General features: G+C 42.2%; 1 protein-coding gene across 1 annotated transcript in view; it reads left to right on the top strand.

Annotated features, from left to right (window-relative positions):
* The window catches only part of ZCCHC7 (zinc finger CCHC-type containing 7), a 160,368-nt gene that overhangs the window by 69,621 nt on the left and 70,298 nt on the right, over positions 1-20,449 (top strand). The window contains exon 3 of the mRNA XM_069962192.1: positions 16,323-16,366. Coding sequence (XP_069818293.1) covers positions 16,323-16,366 — 44 coding nt within the window. The remainder of the gene's footprint in view (positions 1-16,322; positions 16,367-20,449) is intronic.

Below are 20,449 nucleotides of genomic sequence, written 5' to 3'. Positions count from 1 at the left end.
CTGTATACAGGGTTCAGGAGTAATTGCTAAATAAAATAATAATTATGATGGATTAAAATGATTCGGCTTGCTTTAGGAAAGGGTGATTTTTTGTCTACTTAAGATTTCTTTATCAGGAAAGTGATGCTGCCCTTCAAATGTTCTACCTTCCCAAAAAAATCCAAAACACATCTATACAAAGCTCGGCAGATCCTGCTTACAAAGCAGTTATTGTTCTCAAAAGAATGGAGCGTGATGTCTACTCTGATATTAAAACATTTTAGCACTCAGTATGAGTTATGTAAATTAAACTTTTGCCATTCTGAGCAAAGCATCATCTTCTGCTGAGTCAGGCATGAAAACTGACATTGGCGTTTTTTCTTTTATTACAATTTTCTTGCCTATTTTTAACTTATGTACATCATAAACTAGTGAAAATACTTATATACCCTGTGTTTGATTACATCTTTGCTTTTTGATATACCCTTGTGGGTAAAAGGAGTCTGTTCCTTATTCACACTGCCTTATTCACACGTCAGTATATTTTTCACTCCACAAATTTGAGTTCACTATTTTTCATAAGTAATCTGCAAATTTCCATCCGTATTGCATCTGTATTTTTGTGCTACTCTGCAAAAATGAAAGTGTGGTTAATAATAATCTAGTCACTATTTGTGGATCCGTATTTTTGCGGAATGCCGATTTTGCGACTCATGTCAATCTGTCTATAAAAGAAATATCTGCAAGTATATCTTTAATTTAAAATGGTAAATCTCTGTTTAAAGTTTCTGATAAAGTTTTACATGTAAATGGAAGTGTTGGGCCATCAGCTTTATGTCTGGGTAACAATAATAACATTAATAATAATATTTATTTGTATAGTGCCAACAGATTCCGCAGCACTATATATATATATATATATATATATATATATATATATATATAGTTTATTGCAGAGATTACATAATACACAGTTTGGTCCAGCCATTGTACATAGTTGGAAAGAACAGGATGAGCTAATCACACGCCAATGTCTGATTGCAAAGTATAAAGTGCATGGAACCGTCAGAGATATAGAGTGAGGGGACAACAGAAGGGGGAACAAGTTTAGGGAATGTTGTAGGCGAGTCTTCAGGGCACACTTGAAAGTGTGAATATTGGGTCTGAGGTCTTTGGGCAGGGCGTTCTAGAGAACTGGTTCAGGTAATTCCTTTAACTTTAGGCTGTCCTTTGGTTCGAAATGGTACTTCGATTCTAGACCATAGGTAAGACTGGTAAGAGGAGTTGAATGTGATGTTTAACCCACTGGTGGCTTCTGATGTTGCTGCAAGTGGTCTAGTAGTGACCACTTAGCAGAGAAGATGGTGCAAGTAATTGACAGTCTTTGCAGTTAAACTCAAGTAGAAACAAGATATACTGTATTTACAAGTGCACAGAGCTATAGTCTTTAATACAACATTTAAAATCTCAGGGTGTAACAAACACCTTGGATGACAGCCTTCGTAACCATGTACAATAAAGAAGATCTTTTTAATGTGCCTTCATGTGTACAGTATCACAGCGAATTTCATGCTGAGAGTTCCTCAGCAAAATCTGCTGCGATACTCTGTACTGTTAGTCACAACTTAACTTAGCAGCTGCTGGTCTAACAAGCTAATATAGTACCTGTCCGCTCTCCAGATTGCTTTTCCGGCTCCTGGGTCACTGATGTTTCACTCAGCCAAATCAGTCCGCTATCCCGCCGCAGCCATTAATTGACTGAGCGGGACGGCATAGACCCAGGAGCCGGAGAAGCAAGCCGGAGAGTGGACAAGTAATGTATTTGCTTTTTAGCTCGGCAGATGCTGAGTTAAGTAGGCTGTGTCTACATTCTTGCAGCGGAATGAAAATCTGCTGTGAGAATGTGACCATAGGCCATAACATTTCACAGTACCGCAGCGGATTTCGCTATGGAACTCACAGCTTGAAATCTGCTGCCATACAGTATGTGTGAAGGCACCCATTAAGCGGTTGTCCATGTAAAATAATATTGAGAAGTGTTTATCCCACCACTAGACCACCACAGATGGGTTTTTAACAGCATTTAAATGCCACGGTCTGTTTTAAAATTGGCATTTAAACAGTCAATTAGCCACGGTCCCCGGCTGCTGATAGAGCGGGGTTACAGTGTAACCCTTCTCTGAACACCCCTAGTGGCGTCCTGATGTAAGGTTACATGATAGGTCTTGAAGGGGTTAAAAGTTGGTCTAAACTAGGGATGGACCGAACAGAGTTCGGTTCGGGTTCGTACGAACCCGAACTCTCGGTAATTATTCCCGCTGTCATGCTCACTCCATGCAGCGAGCGGATCCAGCGGGAGGACCGCCTGGAAAACTGGGATACAGCCATAGGCTGTATCCCAGTTTTCCAGGCGGTCCTCCCGCTGTATCCACCCGCTCCACGGAGCGGGCAGACAGCGGAAATCTGATGACGAGCATTCGGTTTCATATGAACCCGAACCTCGGAGGGTTCGGACCATCCCTAGTCTAAACATAGGGTAGATGCGATACATTTATTAACCCCTTAGGGACCAAGCCTTTTTGGGCTCATTTTTTTTGACCAGGCTCATTTTTCAAAATCTGACCTGTCTCACTTTATGCGCTTATAGCTCAGTGATGCTTTAACGTATGCTAGCGATTCTGAGATAGTTTTTTCGTAACATATGGTACTTTATGTTAGTGGCAAAATTTGGTCACTGTCTTGTGTGTTTTTTGTGAAAAACATCAAAATATTATGAAAAATTTGAAAATTTAGCACTTTACGAACTTTGAAATTCTTTGCTTCTAAAAAAAAAAAGGCACATGACAAAAATTAGTTAGTAAGTCACATTATCAATATGTCCTCTTTATTCTGGCTTCATTTCGTAAACATATTTCACTTTTTTAGGGGGGCTTACGGGGCTTAGAAATTTATCAGCAAATTATAAAATTTTCATGACATTTCCAAAACTGATTTTTTTAGGGACCAGTTCTTTTTTTAAGTTGATTTAGGAGGCTTGTATGCTGGAAACCCCCATAAGTGACCCCATTTTGGAAACTAGACACCTTAAAAAATTAATCTAGGGGTATAATGAGCATTTTAACCCTACAGCGGCTGGAGGAAAGTATTCACAATTAGGCCGGAAAAAAGTGGAAAATAGAAATTTTCCAATAATATATTTAAGATTAAAGTATCTCATTTTCATAATAAACATGAGAGAAAATGCACCCCAAATTTTGTAACGCAGGTTCTCCTGAGTACAATGGTACCCCATATGTGGGCATAAACCACTCTGTGGGCACACAGCGGGGCTCAGAAGGGAAGGAGCGCCTATTAGCATTTCCAGTTCAGATTTTGCTGAAGAAGTTTCTGAGTGCCAGGTGCATTTGCAGAGCCCCTGTAGTGTCAGCAGAATAGAACCCCCCAAAAGTAGCCCCATTTTGGAAAGTACACCCCTCAAAGAATACATCTTGGGGTGTGGTGACCATTTTGACCCCACAGGTATTAGAGGAAAGTATTCAAAAGAAGACAGTAAAAATGAAAAAATAGAATTTTTCCAATAACATGTTTGTTTAGTTTGAAATTTCTCAATTTCACGAGGAACAGGGGAGAAAACTCACCCCAATATATGTAACGCAGGTACTCCTGAGTAGAATGGTACCCCATATGTGGGAATAAACCACTGTATGGGCACACAGCTGGCCTCAGAAGGAAGGGAGCGCCAATTAGCATTTTCAGTGCATGATTTTTCTGAAGAAGTTTCTGAGAGCCAGGTGCGTTTGCAGTGCCCCTGTAATGTCTACAGAATAGAACCCCCCCCCCCCCCAAAAGTCTCCCCATTTTGGAAATTACACCCCTCAAGGAATTCATCTTCGGGTGTGGTGAGCATTTTGACCCCACAGGTATTGGAGGAAAGTATTCAAAACTAGACCGTAAAAATAAAAAAAATAGAATTTTTCCAATAACATAACATGTTTGTTTGGTTTGAAATTTCTCAATTTCACTAGGAACAGAGGAGAAAAAGCACCCCAAAATTTGTAACGGAGGTTCTCATGAGTACAATGGTACCCCATATGTGGGCATAAACCACTGTATGGGCACACAGCAGGGCTTAGAAGAGAAGGAGTGTCATTTTAGTTACAGGCAATATGTGGGTGTTTACTGGTTATCTGGGGTGGTAATGGACAATCTTGGGGTGTTTACTGGCTATCTGAGGTGGCAACAGGCAATCTGATGGGGTTATGGGCAATCTGGGGTGGTTACGAGCAGTCTGTGCCAATCTGGGGTGGTTACGGGCAATCTGGGGTGGTCATGGGCAATCTGGGGTGGTTACGGGCAATCTGGGGGTGTTTACTGGCTATATAAGGTGGTTATGGGCAATCTTGGGGTGTTTACTGGCTATCTAGGGGTGGTTACTGGCTATCTGGGGTGGTGATGGGCAATCTGGGGGTGTTCACTGGCTATCTGGGGTGGTGACGGGCAATCTGGGGGTGTTCACTGACTATCTGGGGTTGCAATGGGCAATCTGGGCTGGTTGCGAGCAATCTGGGGTGGTTGCGAGCAATTTGGGGTAGTTACAAGCAGTCTGTGGCAATCTGGGGTGGTTACGGGCAATCTGTGGTGGTGATGGGCTGTCTGGAATGGTTATGGGTTATCTAGGGGGGATACGGGCAATCTGGGGAGATTACGGGCAATCTGGGTAGATTACGGGCAATCTGGGGTCGTGACAGGCAATCTGGGGTAGTGTCGGGCAATCTGGGGTGGTGACGGGCAATCTGGGGTGGTGACGGGCAATCTGGGGTGGTGACGGGCAATCTGGGGTGGTGACGGGCAATCTGGGGTGGTGACGGGCAATCTGGGGTGGTGACGGGCAATCTGGGGTGGTGACGGGCAATCTGGGGTGGTGACGGGCAATCTGGGGTGGTGACGGGCAATCTGGGGTGGTTATGGGCTGTCTGGGATGGTTATGGGCAATCTGGGGTGGATACGGGCAACCTGGGGAGATTACGGACAATCTGGGGAGATTACAGGCAATCTAGAGTGGTTACGGGTAATCTGGGGTGGTTACAAGTAATGCAGGGTGGTTACGGGTAATCCAGGGCACTTGACTTTGGTGACAGGCGTAAAAAAGTGCCGGCACCATTTGGAACAAGCGATCAGTGGTATATAGTATATACCGCTGATCACTTGTATGGGGACCACACCGGGTGGTCACCGATCATTGCCCCATGCTCTCCGCCACCTCCGGTGGTGGAGAGAATGAAGCTTTGATAATTTTTAGGAATCCATCACTGTGAACAGAGTCTGTTCACAGAGATGGCGGCGGCCATCTTGGATCAGATGGCCGCCCTGGGAGGGGAGGGTCAGTGACCAGGTCACTAGAGTTAATTCTGGGGACAGGGGGGGGACATGTTCTCATCTCCTCTCACTGTGGATTCACGGTGAGAAGAGATGAAAGCGTTCAGCTGCGCTGGCAATGTCTGTTACCGGTGGCCGCCGTTATACTGGTAATAACGGCGATCGCCGGTCAGGGGACTGGCCGGGCCTGACCCCACACTCTGCCCCAACCCCTCAGCTACCTCCGGTAGCTGAGAGGAGGGGGCTGCGGACATTACCGGCGCCGCTGCACTATTCTGCACCATCGCCATAAAGAGCTGATGGCAGCAGAATAGAGCCTATTAGTGATCGCCGTAAAAATCAGTATCGGCGGTCACTAATAACATAATACATGTATTCTCTGGGTCACTACGGTTATGGCGATACCACATTTGTGTAGATTTTTTTTAACTATTATCACTTTGGCGCAATAGAAACTATCTTCCTAGCAAAAACCCACAAAAACTGTCGCAGCATTGCAAGATCCATAGCGTTCTCATCTTTTGCGCGACAGAGCTGGTTTTGGGCTTATTTTTTGCGGGAAGATATGTAGTTTCTATTGATACCAAGTTTTATATGTATATGACTTTTTGATCTCTTTTATGACGTATTTTCTAAAGTGGATTGATAAAATACAGCTATTCTGGTACTGTTTTTTTTATTTTTTTTGTACAGCGTGTGTCGTGCGATATAATTATTGATATAGTTTTATAGATTGGGTCGTTACGGACGTGGCGATACCAAATATGTATATGGTTTGTGTTTTTGATCACTTTTATGTCACGTTTTATTGGGTATGGGGAATGTAATGCATCTTTATTATTGGGGGGGGCTGTGTTGTGTTTGGTGCACACTTTTTTTTCACTTTTTTTTACTTTTACACTAGTGTACATTACTGTACACTAGTGTAAAATTCTTTGATCACTGATACAATACACTGCAGTACCTGATGTATTGCCTGATGTATCATGCCTCATGCTGATAGCCAATAGCCACAGCCACCCCTGTCAGCATCAGGCATCTCCATGGTGACCCTGGGGACCTTCATTAGGACCCCAGGATCACCATGGAGACATCGGGGTCCCGGACGGCGCCGCGGGACATCGCGATTACGTAAGTGGACCTGCGGCGCCGTCCGGGATCCACCGGGACCCGTTAGATGCCGCTGTCACGCTTTGACAGCGGCATTTAACGGGTTAAAGTGCCCGGCGCGGAGAATCCTCCGCTCCGGGCAGTTACAGGAGCGTGTCAGCGGTCACACTGACCGCTGATCACCCTTCCTGCAGCCGCCGTCGGTAATTTATTCCGATGCGCCCGGCGTTAAAAGGCGTACGCACCGGAATAAAGCCCATTAGTGGCCGCCGTGAATATGCGTTCGGTGGTCACTAAGGAGTTAAACAACCATCGCCACGATCTGGCACATTTGAAGTCTGTCTACTCTGTTTGCACATAGATAGTTTTAATAAATCTGGGCCAGTGTTTTGAATTACTAGCCTTGGCACACTAACAGTGCCAGGATTTTATCCTCTAAGGCAGGGGTAGGGAACCTTTTCCATGTCGAGGGCCGGTCGGGCATTAATAAAATCATTCGAGGGCCGCATACCGTGTGCGGCAGTTAGTAGCATGGGTTTGCAGCACCCAGGGCAAGGCAAAGTATTGTTCCCCTAGTTCCCCTGCTATTGTAGTTAACCCCCCCCCCCCCCCAGTGATGCCCCTTGTAGTCTAGTTAAGCCCCAAGTCATGTCCCTGGTGGCCTAGTTAACCCCCCCAGTGATGCCTCTGGTAGGCCTAGTTAACCCCCATCAGTCATGTCCCTGGTAGCCTAGTTAACCCCCATCAGTCATGTCCCAGGTGGCCTAGTTAACCCCCATCAGTCATGTCCCTGGTAGCCTAGTTAACCCCCATCAGGCATGTCCCTGGTGGCCTAGTAACCCCCATCAGGCATGTCCCTGGTGGCCTAGTTAACCCCCATCAGGCATGTCCCTGGTGGCCTAGTTAACCCCCATCAGGCATGTCCCTGGTGGCCTAGTTAACCCCCATCAGGCATGTCCCTGGTGGCCTAGTTAACCCCCATCAGGCATATCCCTGGTGGCCTAGTTAACCCCCATCAGGCATGTCCCTGGTGGCCTAGTAAACCCCCATCAGGCATGTCCCTGGTGGCCTAGTTAACCCCCATCAGTCATGTCCCTGGTAGCCTAGTTAACCCCCATCAGTCATGTCCCAGGTGGCCTAGTTAACCCCCATCAGGCATGTCCCTGGTGGCCTAGTTGACCCCCATCAGGCATGTCCCAGGTGGCCTAGTTAACCCCCATCAGGCATGTCCCTGGTGGCCTAGTTAACCCCCATCAGGCATGTCCCTGGTGGCCTAGTTAACCCCCATCTGGCATGTCCCTGGCAGCCTAGTTAACCCCCAAATAAAAAAAAAATAAACATCCCACTCACCTTACCTCCGTTCCCACGCTGCCCATGTCCTCTTCTGTCCCAGGTCCTCTGTGCCGGTCTTCTCCTGCAGGCGGCGCGCGATGAAATGACGTCATCGCGCGCGGCCCGCAGGAGACTGAAGACACGCGCCGCTCTGCTGGGGAAGAAGCCGGCATAGACAGCATCCTCCTGTGTCCGGCAGCTGTCACAGACACCGGAGGATGCTGTGTATGCCGGCTCCTTCCTCCTCCAGAGCGGTGCGCATCACAGGGGAGCTGCGGGCCGCGGGCCGCATCGGGAGGTCTCAGGGGCCGGATGCGGCCCGCGGGCCGGAGGTTCCCCACCCCTGCTCTAAGGGTACGTTCACACTTACTGGATCCGCAGCGGATTTTCTGCTGCGAATCCGCAGCGGATTTCATTTAAATAACTGAACACAGCATCAAATCTGCACCATCAAATCTGCTGCAGATCTGCTGCGGATCCTGTAGGTGTGAACGCACCCTAAAGGAGTTTTCTTTTTACTCTTTTTACTGCCATACATTCTGAATATAAAGAATGATTTAGGACTTTGTTGGACTGGAGTATCTTGGGCCCACTCTTCAGCCCCCACACTTCTCTGCAACAGGATTGTTAGGACACGTTTGCACAGATAATAACAGTGTGGCTAATGTGCTGAAAGGTGCGCTAAAAACCATTAGAGACGTTGTCTGCGCCAGAAGTCTACAGGAGCCTGTCAGTGCTGGTCTTTTAGCTGTGTGTCTGCCTCCTAATGACACATGTACAGTTGAATGGTATGCTCTGCTGCAGGATCCCCTCCTGGAATCCAGGACATCTGAGTGGGCTGCACAGCTTAGATCTTGAATATTGAAGTGAATAGAGCTGAATGGCAATATATTGCACACAACCTGGGGGCAGGTGTAGTGTTTTTATTTATCCTTTTTTTCAAGAAAGTAGCTGTGCCGATTTTAGTGATCATTAGAGATGAGTGAACCTCAAACACACTTTGGCTCAGGAGTCCTGGAAAACATAGATACAGCCTATGGCTAGACAATGGAGGGAGCACGGGCTGCTACAGATAGGGGATAACAAACCCAGGCGAGAATATCCATTTTGCTCAGTATTTTGCAACCAAAACCAGGAGTGGTTAGAATACACAGAAAACTATGTTCACACACTGTTGCAGTTTAGTGGATGGCCGCCATTTATTGTCAAATAACTGCCATTTTAAAACAATGGCGCTTGTTTTTTTATTAAAGCCATTATTTGCCATCCACTAAACTGCAACAGTGTGTGGACATAGCCTTTTTGTGTTTTTAATCCACTTCTGGTTTGGGTTGCAAAATACTATGTGGGGACAGCCGTAGGCTGTATTTATGTTTTTATGATTTGTTTCCCGGGCATCCTTAGGGCTGCATCCAACTTCTTCAGCAACTGATAATCAAATGCCATATGCTCGGGTTCAGACAAGCCTGAGCTTACTCAAGGTTTGCTTATCTTTAGTGCTCATTAAAGGGATATTCTCGCCTGGGTTTCTTATCACAGCCTGTGCACCCTCCATTCTCTATGGGGCTTCTAGATGCTTCTAAGCACTGAACTTGGAAGTGTTTGGTGGCTTTATAGAGTATGAGTGGAGTAACAGCCAGGCTGGCTCAATGAGCACCCCATTTACTGTGGGGCATTTGTATCCTTGGCATTTGTGGTGTTTTTCTTTCATATTAACTGGTGTCAGAATATTATATATATGTGTAATTTACTTTTAGTTAAAAATCTTGAGACTTCCAGTACTTCCAGTATAAGCTGCTGTATGCCCTGTAGGAAGTGGTTTATTGTTTCCAGTCTGACACGGTGCTCTCTGCTGCCACCTCGGTCTGCGACAGGAACAAAGCAAGAGAGGTTTTTTATGGGGATTTGGTACTGCTTTGAACAGTTCCTAATATGGACAGAGGTGGCAGCAGATAACACTGTGTCAGAGTGGAAAGAAAATACCACTTCCTTCAGGACATACAGCAGCGGATAAGTCCTGGAAGACTTGACATTTTTAAATAGAAATAAATTACAAACATATAGAACTTTCCAAACCAGTTGTTTTAAAAAGATTTTTTTCTCTGCCGGAGAATCCCTCCAAATAGGCATAAAAAAAATTGTTTCAAACCTAAGAGTACAGCACTGTGATAAAACTGGTGCTTTCAAATGCTGGGCAAATGTGTCCCCAACCGCTTGTGTCCCCAACTGCTTTCAAATGCTGGGCAAATGTGTCCCCAACCCCTGGAAACATTACAGGTGTTTTAAAGCCCTCCAGGTGTTGTAAATGTTGCATATTGCCTAGCAGGTTAATAATCCATTTTCCACAGTAATGCTGCGTTTACACGGAACGATTATCGTGCGAATTTGCACGATAACGATCGAATTCAAACAATAATCGTATGTGTAAACGCAGTGAGAAATCGTGCATTGATCTTTGAACATGTTCCTTAATCGTCGTTCGTTGTTTGCAAAAAATTCGCTCCGTGTAAACAGTCGCTCACCTATTTTACCTATGTGCGACATAGGCTTAAGCGATGGCAAAATGATCGCAAAACGAATTTTCCGTACAATATATCGTTCCGTCTAAACGCTGATCGTTATAAAAGAGAAATCATTACTTCGAAGTCGTTAATCGTACGATCGGGCGAATTATCGCTCCGTGTAAGCCCAGCATTAGATTATTTCAGTTAGTATATGTTGAAGCTATCCTTCTATCCTAGCTATTCTATTAATCTTAGAGTTACTTTTTAGCTAAGGAAATCGGCTGCAATTCTGAATAAGTATCTGTTCAGAGGTATATGCAAGTAATTACAGTAATGGTAGACATACTTTTGTTTATTGAATAGAATGTTTTCCGATACCAGCGTTCTATGTTTTGTATGCTTCTGAAAGTCTATATCTGAAGCAATGCTGACAAAGATCAGAGATCCACAAAAACATGACTGTATTGTAGTACTAGTATTCCACTTTATTTCTCCCAGGGCTTTGTCTAGGTGACTTGTAGTGTTGTGAACTGTGCGCCTTTGTCAGTGCCAGTGCCCTGTGTCAGGATGCGATGAAGTGTCTTTTCCGCAAATCATGTATTTATGCCTGTTGTTTCTTTTAAGTCATGTCTATTGTATGGCTATTTAATGAGTTGTGTGTCCACCAAGTTAGTCAAAGATCTGCCTGAAACATTTTTAACTCTCCCTTTCCCACCTCCCCCCCCCCCCCCCCCCCCCAAACTCACTTTTGTTATGTATTGCCTTGCTAATCCTTGTGTTGAGCAGTATCAGACATCACCTTTCTTGGGGGCAGATAGTCCACTCTTCCGCTTTCTTTGTTCCTGTTCTGCTTTAATAGGAGAAGTCAACGGGGAGGACAAAAAGAGACTGAAAGTTGTATTTAATCAGGGTCAGAAGGGTGGTGTTCAGACTGACGGGCCCACAGGCAGACTGGCCTTTTATGCTTGCCGACACAGATGGCCCAGTAGCATTCATGGAAAAGCAGAGAATGCTTCCCAGTCGATGCCATTGTGGACCAGCATTGTTACACTTGATGAGGGTTACCAGGGGCAACAGACAAGTATCACCAAAACCGTGTGATCACCAGCCTGCGCCGGTGAAAGCATTGAGTAAAACTATGGATTTCCTGTGGGTTCCCTAGAAAATAAATGCTCATATATTGCATGAATTCTTTAGCTGTAAATTGTTTCCGCACAGCTTTGCAATCTGCTTTTAGCAGTAGAACTTCATTTATTTATTTTCTTTTTGTGGCATGGTTAAATGGCTAAAAATAAGTTATAGGGTTATTGTATATAAGGGTAATAGTAGACAATACTTTATTACTGTGTCCCCTCAGACAATATATTAATTGTTTGCATTACTTACTCAGTCTATGCCTCTTAGCACTGACCTTCAGAATCCCTGCTGGTGGATAAAATGCATGCTCATAGTATACAGTATACAAAGATATATAAATATACTTTATTTTCTGTAAAAACCTTTATTTGCTTATTGCAACTTGCCTTTGTCATTGGGTTTTGTTGCATGTCGTTTCCACAAGCTAACCTTTTCTGACTTTTGCCAGTCATGCTATACATTTTCTCCAGACAGGGTCTCCCCCCTTTCTCTATCGGGTGAAACAAAGGTTAACTGAAATTTTCTCTGTTCTTTACCTGAACAAATCAGCAGTTTGTGGAGGAAATCCCATTGATGGTTTGCAAGAGGGACAGATCCTATTTAAAGAACTCCTCCCAACAGTGTGGCAGTCCATGCATGCCATGAGTTTAACTCTTGCTGTGGTCACTGTCATAACCTACTAAGATGGCCAAAAATTAAGAGCACACTAGTCATTAGAATCCCATTAAACTATAAAACAAAATTATAATAGTAATAAAAAAAACACCAGTCATATAAATGTTCCAACTATAATACAGTGGTATTAAATAAAAAAAGACTACAACTAGTTCTTTACAATAGACATATTTATTAGTCTGCAAATAGCAGCCAATCACAGACCAGCTTTCATTTCTCGAAATGAGTTGTGATTGGTTGCTTTCTGTGTGTCCAATTTTTGTATCAGACCGACTGATAAATCTAGGCCAATGGTATACCAAATGTGTCATATTTCCGTACTTTAGAAGACTTTCCAGTATGAAATGACTATATAGGGATACACTGGTATCTTAGTGTTTATTTAGTAGTGCAGTTTTATCATTGTGTCCTTTTTATGTAATGGACCCAAAATAAATGGTATACTTTTTAAGGACATAGGGATCCTTCATTTAGTTCTTTGTTATTTGGTAAAAGTCAGTTGCCCATACTAAATATTTCCTCCTCAAATCTTTAGTTGTTCAAGTTTCTGTAATAAATTTGTCAGGTCTTACCTCTGCATTCTAGTCTTTTTGCTGCTGTTCCCCTTTACAACCTGCAACCCGCAAACAGTTTGGCAGGCATGAACTTACAGGTTTCATGATCAACTTCCCGATCATACGTGAATGATATTTCGGATGTACAATGAACCTTATTAAAGTCATTGAATGAAGTCATTCCTTATATTTCTTCATTCTCTTAAACTATGATTCAAAATCAAGAAATGTCCTAATACATGTATTAAAACATGTATAGAATATATGTAATATCCTATTGTGTCCGATCACTTAAAGTATGGCCAGTTAGTTTACCAGGTATTCTAAAGGCTGTGTGTGTGTGTGTGTGTGCGTACATAGATTTCCAGAATGTAACAAGTGACTTCTATTATTGCTTTATCCCTGGCATGCACATTATATGTAACTCTGATGTAATTCTCTGCATGGACACTGCCATTTCTTCTCTAGATGTGCATGGAATAAAAGCTCATTGATTAACAGAAGTTACTAACCAGCATAATCGCATAATAACTGACTCATTATCAATGGCTTTTCATTTTATGCATTTCATGAAAGAGCATTACTGAAAGGCTTAAAATTAGATACGCCCGGACTCATCGCGCATATAACAGAGAACAGACGAAACAGTTCAAAGACTGATTTCTGGATTTAAAGGAAAAGAGGGCAAAGCATAATAATAATTGGTTTTAAAAGTTAATATGCAAGTGTTATGCAAGACATTGGGTGGTGTTCATACATACATACTGTATACCTCTAAAGCTGTGAAAGTGAGAATGACTTGTTGGCAGAAGTATAAAGACGTCTTTAGCACACATTTTATTGCAAAGAAGTTTTGTAATTTGTTTTTATAATTTGACCTATAGAATGGCATGGTTTGGGGGGTTACTTTCTATAGACAATGGGTATTGTTCAGCTTTTGTTACTGTTGATTATTTCAGGACCCACTTATTCCCAGTCATTATCTCATGTGAAAACCTCCTAGTCCAGTTTTAAAACAAAGGTGTTTTTAATTGAGTTGAGCTGTGTAACTTTGTAGCTCCCATTGATTTACCATGTACTTTTCTGCAGTGATTACAAGAGGTCACTGCCCCCAATTTACACAGTGTTGTGAACGTCTCTCTGGTGCATAATAATGCAAGCATGAAAAACAGATTTTTGGCAGGCGTGGGGCATTTAGCTGGGCATAACTATGATAGCGTGCCCTGAATTTCCCTAAACTGAAAAGCGGCTTTTCTTTTCAATCGATGAATCTATAATACAGTACTTTAGAGATGTGTATTTAATTTTTTTTTTTAAATAGATATCCAAGAAAGGTAGTCATAACAAATAATTTTGTAGTTATATTTTCCCTGTTTTTGCTAATTTTCTGTTTTAGTGATCACCCAAAAAATATGCGCTGTACAGTTTTAATGGCATGTTAACCCCTTAAGGACCGATGACGTACCTATACACCATCAGGTCCTAAGGAAAGTTGAGTTAGGGGTCAGCTGGGGACCGTGGCTGTTAGTGGGCGCAAGTCGATCACCGGGCTACTTGGCTTCCCCCAATCATCAGTTGTTGTCAAACGAGCCCTAACGATGCGATCATGAAGACGTGCTTCTGGCCGGGCCTTATTGCCGCTGTGATGCTGATCCCGGTTCGGCATTTGATTGCTTTGGGCTCCAGCAGGCCATAGTTATCGTGCACTGATCTCATTGATCAATGGAGTACATATGTACTGCATTAATCTCTAAGAGAGATCAGTGTTGTTAACATAAAAGTCCCCGGGACTTCAAATTACAGTGTAAAAGAAAGTTTTTTCATGAATAAAAAAATCCTATCCCATATTAAAAGTTTAAATCACCCCCCTTTTCCCATTTTATAAATAAAAATAAAGAAACATATTTGGTATAGCTGCGTGTGGAATTGCCCGAACTGTTAAATTATCACATGCCTGATCCCACACGGTAAGCTGTATAAACGCCAAAAATGCGAAAGCACAAACTTGCTGATTTTTGGTCACATCAAATGAAGAAAAATTATTATTAAAAAGTGATCAAAACATTGCATATCTGCAAGCAAGGTACCGATAGAAAGTACACATAATTGCACAAAAAATTATACCTTGGCCTCATAGACCAAAAATTAAAGGCGTTATAAGGATGGTAACAATTTTAAGAAGTTTAAAAAAAAAAGTTAAAATTTTTTTAAGTAAAATAAAATTTATATAAGTTGCCTATCATTGTAATCATGGCGTAACAACAAAGCGTCAGCGTCCCTCCCCCCCCAAAGAAAAATATATTTTTTTTTTTTTCTTTTTCTTTTTATTATTGCAAAATACAATTAGTGACGCAAAAAATAAGGGATCATGTGCGTTCGTAGCTGTAAAAATGCAACTGCTATGGCTTTTTAAGCACAAGGAGGAAAAAAAAACGAAAACGCAAAAACGAAAATTAGCCCGGTCCAGAAGGGGTTAAAGGTTTCAGTCATGTCTCCCCTTACCATCCTATCCTCCAGACTATGCAGTTGTTCTTTTAGTAGGTGAGGTTTCCAGAATGTTTACAGTATTTCAGGTGTGGTTACTATATGATAGGATCACATCATTGATTAATTGAATTAGTTATATTAATTCACCATTTACAGTTTTGATTTTCATCATAATAGTGAATTACAGTTTTGCCCCACTCATGTGAGTGGGACTAATAGTGGGCAGAGGGAGGAGGCAGTGGAACAGGTTATGACCGGGGAGCAGGAAAGCTTGAGTGGTTGCAGGTGTGCATGCAGGCCCAAGGGAGTTAGTAGAAGAAAAATAATACATCTCTAAATATAACTAATAAAAACCAGACTTTACATGCTGAAGTCCCGAGCAGGCATTCAGACAGGAAGCTCACAGCATGAGAAGTTTCCTGACATCACATTGGTACAGTCCAGTACTGCAAGAGTTGAAACCTCCAGTGGTCTCTGTGGGAAAGCAACTCAGTGTGAGCAGGAGGTGAGAATGGTTCCAGGACTGATTCACTGACCAGTCAGCCTGTAGGATAATAAGGGAGTTGAATCTTTTATTTGCTTTACAATGGCAGGTGTGGATGCTGCCTATGTGTTACCAGTACTGCTCGAAGTAGTGGCGGCTGCTGCCCAGACCCACTCACCGCCTGCTTGTAACATGTTTAACCTTCTTCCTCCCCTATTTATGATGTGACAGGCTGCTCTGTGACTTTTTGTCATCATAGCTGGTATGGATGAAGCAGAGCTAAGTTTGTAATTTGCATAATGATCATTGCAGCCCATACCAAACTCAGCTCTTCTTCATCTGTGGTGTAATATTGCCCCCTTGTTATGAAGCCTTTAAAAAGGAACGTCATTTAACCTCTTCATGCTACAGCAATTTTTGATGACCGTTTAAATTTTTCCTTCCTTGCTTTGCTGTCAACAGAGCTATGAGAGATATGTAGTAATATGTAGTAATAATAATAATAATAATAATAATAATTAATAATGTTTGGTTGTATAGTGCCAACAGATTCTGCAGTGCTTTGTTTTAAGTATAAAAGTACAATACATATCTTCGTTACAGTCTATATTTATGGCCTTTTAGTTGTTGTTTTTGTTCAAAATGAGATTTAAGTGAACTAAATTAGAATTTTCTTTTCTTTAGGTGATAATGAAGTGGACTGGTCAGTTACAGAGAGGGACTCAGAGGTATGATCAATTTAAAGTCTCTAAAATGAAATAAAATTTTTCAATAATCCACAAAAGCAATTTATAGGTACAAACCGTGATATAAAGCTAGTTTTAAAGGGGTTGTCCAGCGAAAAACATTTTCTTTCAAATCAACTGGCGTCAGAAAGTTATAAAGATTTGTAATTTAATTCTATTAAAAAATCTCAAGTCTTCCCATACTTATTCGCTCCTATATATCATGCAGGAAATGTTTTATTTTCAGTCTGAGACAGTGTTCTCTGCTGACATCTCTGGCCGAGACAGGAACTGTCCAGAGCAGCAGCAAATCCCCATAGAAAACCTCCCCTGCTCTGGACAGTTCCTGTCTCGGCCAGAGATGTCAGTAGAGAGCACGGTCTCAGACTGAAAATAAAACAACATTTCCTGCATGATATATAGGAGTGAATAAGTATGGGAAGACCTGAGATTTTTTAATAGAAGTAAATTGCAAATCTATATAACTTTCTGACACCAGTTGATTTGAAAGAAAAAGTTTTTCGCTGGACAACTCCTTTAACTACTGTGCTATCATGCTACTTGTGTTTTTCTAAAAGCATTTTGTAAAATCATCAATGCATATTTATTTCCTGCGTGGAAAATCACAGCAAATGTTCCATTGAGCGAAAAAGCTAAAAATTTTCTAATCTAATATTCTGTCTAAAGGTAAGAATGCACATTACTGTTGCATTGTGTTTCAGGTGGCCATATGCAGTATGTACACTTATTCTGAAATGCTGCTGTATCAGTTTCTTTTAAATAGTTGCCAGTTTTAACTATTTAGCAGAGTCTAATTGCTAAAACCTGCAAAATCTAACCTGCTGCTATGTTCCCATAGGGCCAGGGATGGTGAAAATGAAGAAAATTGTCCTACCTTTATCAGTGCTGTTTACAGTATATTTTCGCTTTATTCATTAACCCCTTAACGACATAGGGCGTATATTTACGCCCTGATGCCATTAGGGACGTTCAGAGCTCTGAACCGCGGCGGTCCCGGGTGCCGCTTGTAGCCCAGGACCGCAGGTATTAGCGGGCACGGTCCGATCGCCGTGCCCGCTAATACAGTAATCAGATGCAGCTGTCAAAGTTGACAGCTGCATCCGATTACCGGACGCAGCGTCATCCCTGGTGTCTAGTGGGGAGATTGCTCCTCCGGGATGTTATCCCGAAGGAGCGATCTCCGTAACTGAAGCCTGCCGGGGACCGCTCCAAGATGGCGCCGTCCCCGGCTCGGCACTCTTTTACTTCCGGCTGCAGCAGCCGGAAGTAAACGAGTGCCTATCTCATGGATTTCTGCAGCATATCTATGCTGCAGAGATCTCTATGAGAGATCAGTGCACTTATACTAGAAGTCCCCCAGGGGGGCTTCTAGTATATGTGTAAAAGAAAAAAAAAAGTGTTGTTAATAGTAAAAAGCCCCCTCCCCTAATAAAAGTCTGAATCACCCCCCTTTTCCCAGGTTATTAATAAAAGTAAACAAATAAATAAATAAATAAACATGTTTGCTATCGCCGCGTACGTAATCGCCCAAACTATTAATTAATCACATTCCTGATCTCGCACGGTAAACGGCGTCAGCGCAAAAAAATCCCAAAGTGCAAAATTGCGCATTTTTGGTCGCATCAAATCCAGAAAAATTGTAATAAAAAGCGATCAAAAAGTCGTATATGCGCAGTCAAGGTACCGATAGAAAGAACACATCATGGCGCAAAAAATGACACCTCGCACAGCCCCATAGACCAAAGGATAAAAGTGCTATAAGCCTGGGAATGGAGCGATTTTAAGTGACGTATATTTGTTGACAATGGTTTGAATTTTTTACAGGCCATCAGATACAATATAAGTTATACATGTTACATATTCTTGTAATCGTAACGACTTGAGGAACATGCATAACAAGTCAGTTTTACCCAAGGGCGAATGGTGTAAAAACACATTTCCCCCAAATAAACAAAATGCGTTTTTTTTTTTCAATTTCACCACACTTTGAATTTTTTTCTGGTTTCGCAGTGTACTTTATGCAAAAATTCAGCCTGTCATTGCAAAGTACAACTAGTGACGCAAAAAATAAGGGCTCATGTGGGTTTCTAGGTGGAAAAATGCAAGTGCTATGGCCTTTTAAGCACAAGGAGGAAAAAACTAAAACGCAAAAATCGAAATTGGCTCTGTCCTTAAGGGGTTAAACAAATTAGGGGGTTTGGCACACTGGGGGGCAGGACTACCACCCTTAGTGCACTGATCCAGCCTGCTTCACCATTTTTTCGTTTGGTGCTCTGCAATGTAGAGCTTCAGATTGATGTAACTGCTGTGTGCCGCCTTAATTTTTATAAGAATAGACAGGAGAGATTGGTAATGCTGCCCCGAGTGCACCAAACCACCAGAAAATGACAGGTATTGTCAGCATCCCCTTCCCTATGGTGACATAAAAGCAGGTCAGAGTCTTATTTTGCAGCGCTGTAAAAAATAAATTAGATGTTTACTTTAAAAGTGAGAGTTTACTTCCTGCAAATCAATCATTACACAGTCAAAGCCAATAAGGGAGATGATCTCAGCAGTGACAGCCTGCTCAGCCAATCATTGACTTTAGCAGGACAGCGTCACAGCTAGTGACGAGTCTATCTTAGAAGTAGCAGTTGAAGCGTTTAGTGTGAGACCCAAAGACCCCAGGGAAGCGTGTTTAGGTAAGTACAGATTACACACATCAACTGTAAGCAACAGAATCTATAAAAAAAAATCCAGAAAATCTCATTTTTTTTATTATTTTGTGCTTTATTGCATTAAATAAATGTTTGGTCCAATAGAAAAACAGAACTTAATCGAAGCCTTTGTTTGCATTTACAGAGGTCACATATTTCCTGTAGTTCTTGACCAAGTTTGCACATACTACAGCAAGGATTTTTTCCTACTCCTTACAAATCTTCTCTAAACCTTTAAGGTTTCGGGGGCTATCACAGGACATCATTTAGTTTTTAGCTCCCTCCCTGGGGTTCAAGATTTTTTTTGGTGCAGGAGACTAGCCAGGCCATTCCAGGACCATAAAGTGCTTCTAACAGTGTCACTCGCTGGTTGCCGTGGCTGTTTGTTTCGGGTCATTGTCGTGCTGGAAAACCCAGCCAAGACCCATCCTCAATACTCTTACAGAGAGTAGGAGGTTGTTGGCCAAGATCATGTGATACGTGACCCCATTTATTCTCTCTTCAATACGATGCAGTCATCCTGACAGTCAGCTTGTGTTTCTTCCATTCGCTAATAACTGCGCCAACAGTTGTTGCTTTCTTAACCAAGAGCTACTAAGTAGCCCACAATTGCTGTATTTTCCTTATTAACCTACAGAATAATGGGATACCTTTAACCTCTTAAGGACGGAGCCAATTTTCGTTTTTGCATTTTCGCTTTTTCCTCCTTGTGTTTAAAAGGCAATAACATTTGCATTTTTTTTACCTAGAAACCCACATGAGCCCTTATTTTTTTGCGTCACTAATTGTACTTTGCAATGGCAGACTTAATTTTTGCATAAAATATGCTGCAAAACCAGAAAAAAATTATATGCGCGGCAAAATAAAAAAAAAAAAAAAACGCAATTCTTTTCGTTTTTACGCCGTTTGTCCTATGGAAAAACTGACACTGCTTTTAAAAAAATAAAACCACCTACAGGAAAAAAAAATGTTCCTTAAAATTGCTCTATTCCCAGCCTTATGACGCTTTTATCCTTTGGGCTATGGGGCTGATTGAGGTGTAATTTTATGCACCATGATGTGTTGTTTCTATCGGTATCTTGATTGCGCCCCTCTGAACTCCTCTTCCGGACATATGCCGTATGGGTATGGCATATGTCCTAAGAGGTTAATAAAATATCAACATATAAACATAAATGGTATAAACGCACAGCTAAAAACCCATGGATACTGCCATATTAGTTTCACAGGTAGTATCATCGTGGGGTTAGGTGAAATCCTGACGTGCGTTTCGCAATGCTTTGAACAGTGTCCTTTGAAGGCATCACGAAACAAGTGTTGGGGTTCCAGCTTGCAGTATATAGAAATGGGTGAGATAACTGTTTAGTTT

The sequence above is a fragment of the Dendropsophus ebraccatus genome, chromosome 3 (assembly GCF_027789765.1).
Source record: "Dendropsophus ebraccatus isolate aDenEbr1 chromosome 3, aDenEbr1.pat, whole genome shotgun sequence".
Lineage (NCBI taxonomy): Eukaryota > Metazoa > Chordata > Amphibia > Anura > Hylidae > Dendropsophus > Dendropsophus ebraccatus.
This window is presented reverse-complemented; position numbering and strand designations above follow the sequence as displayed.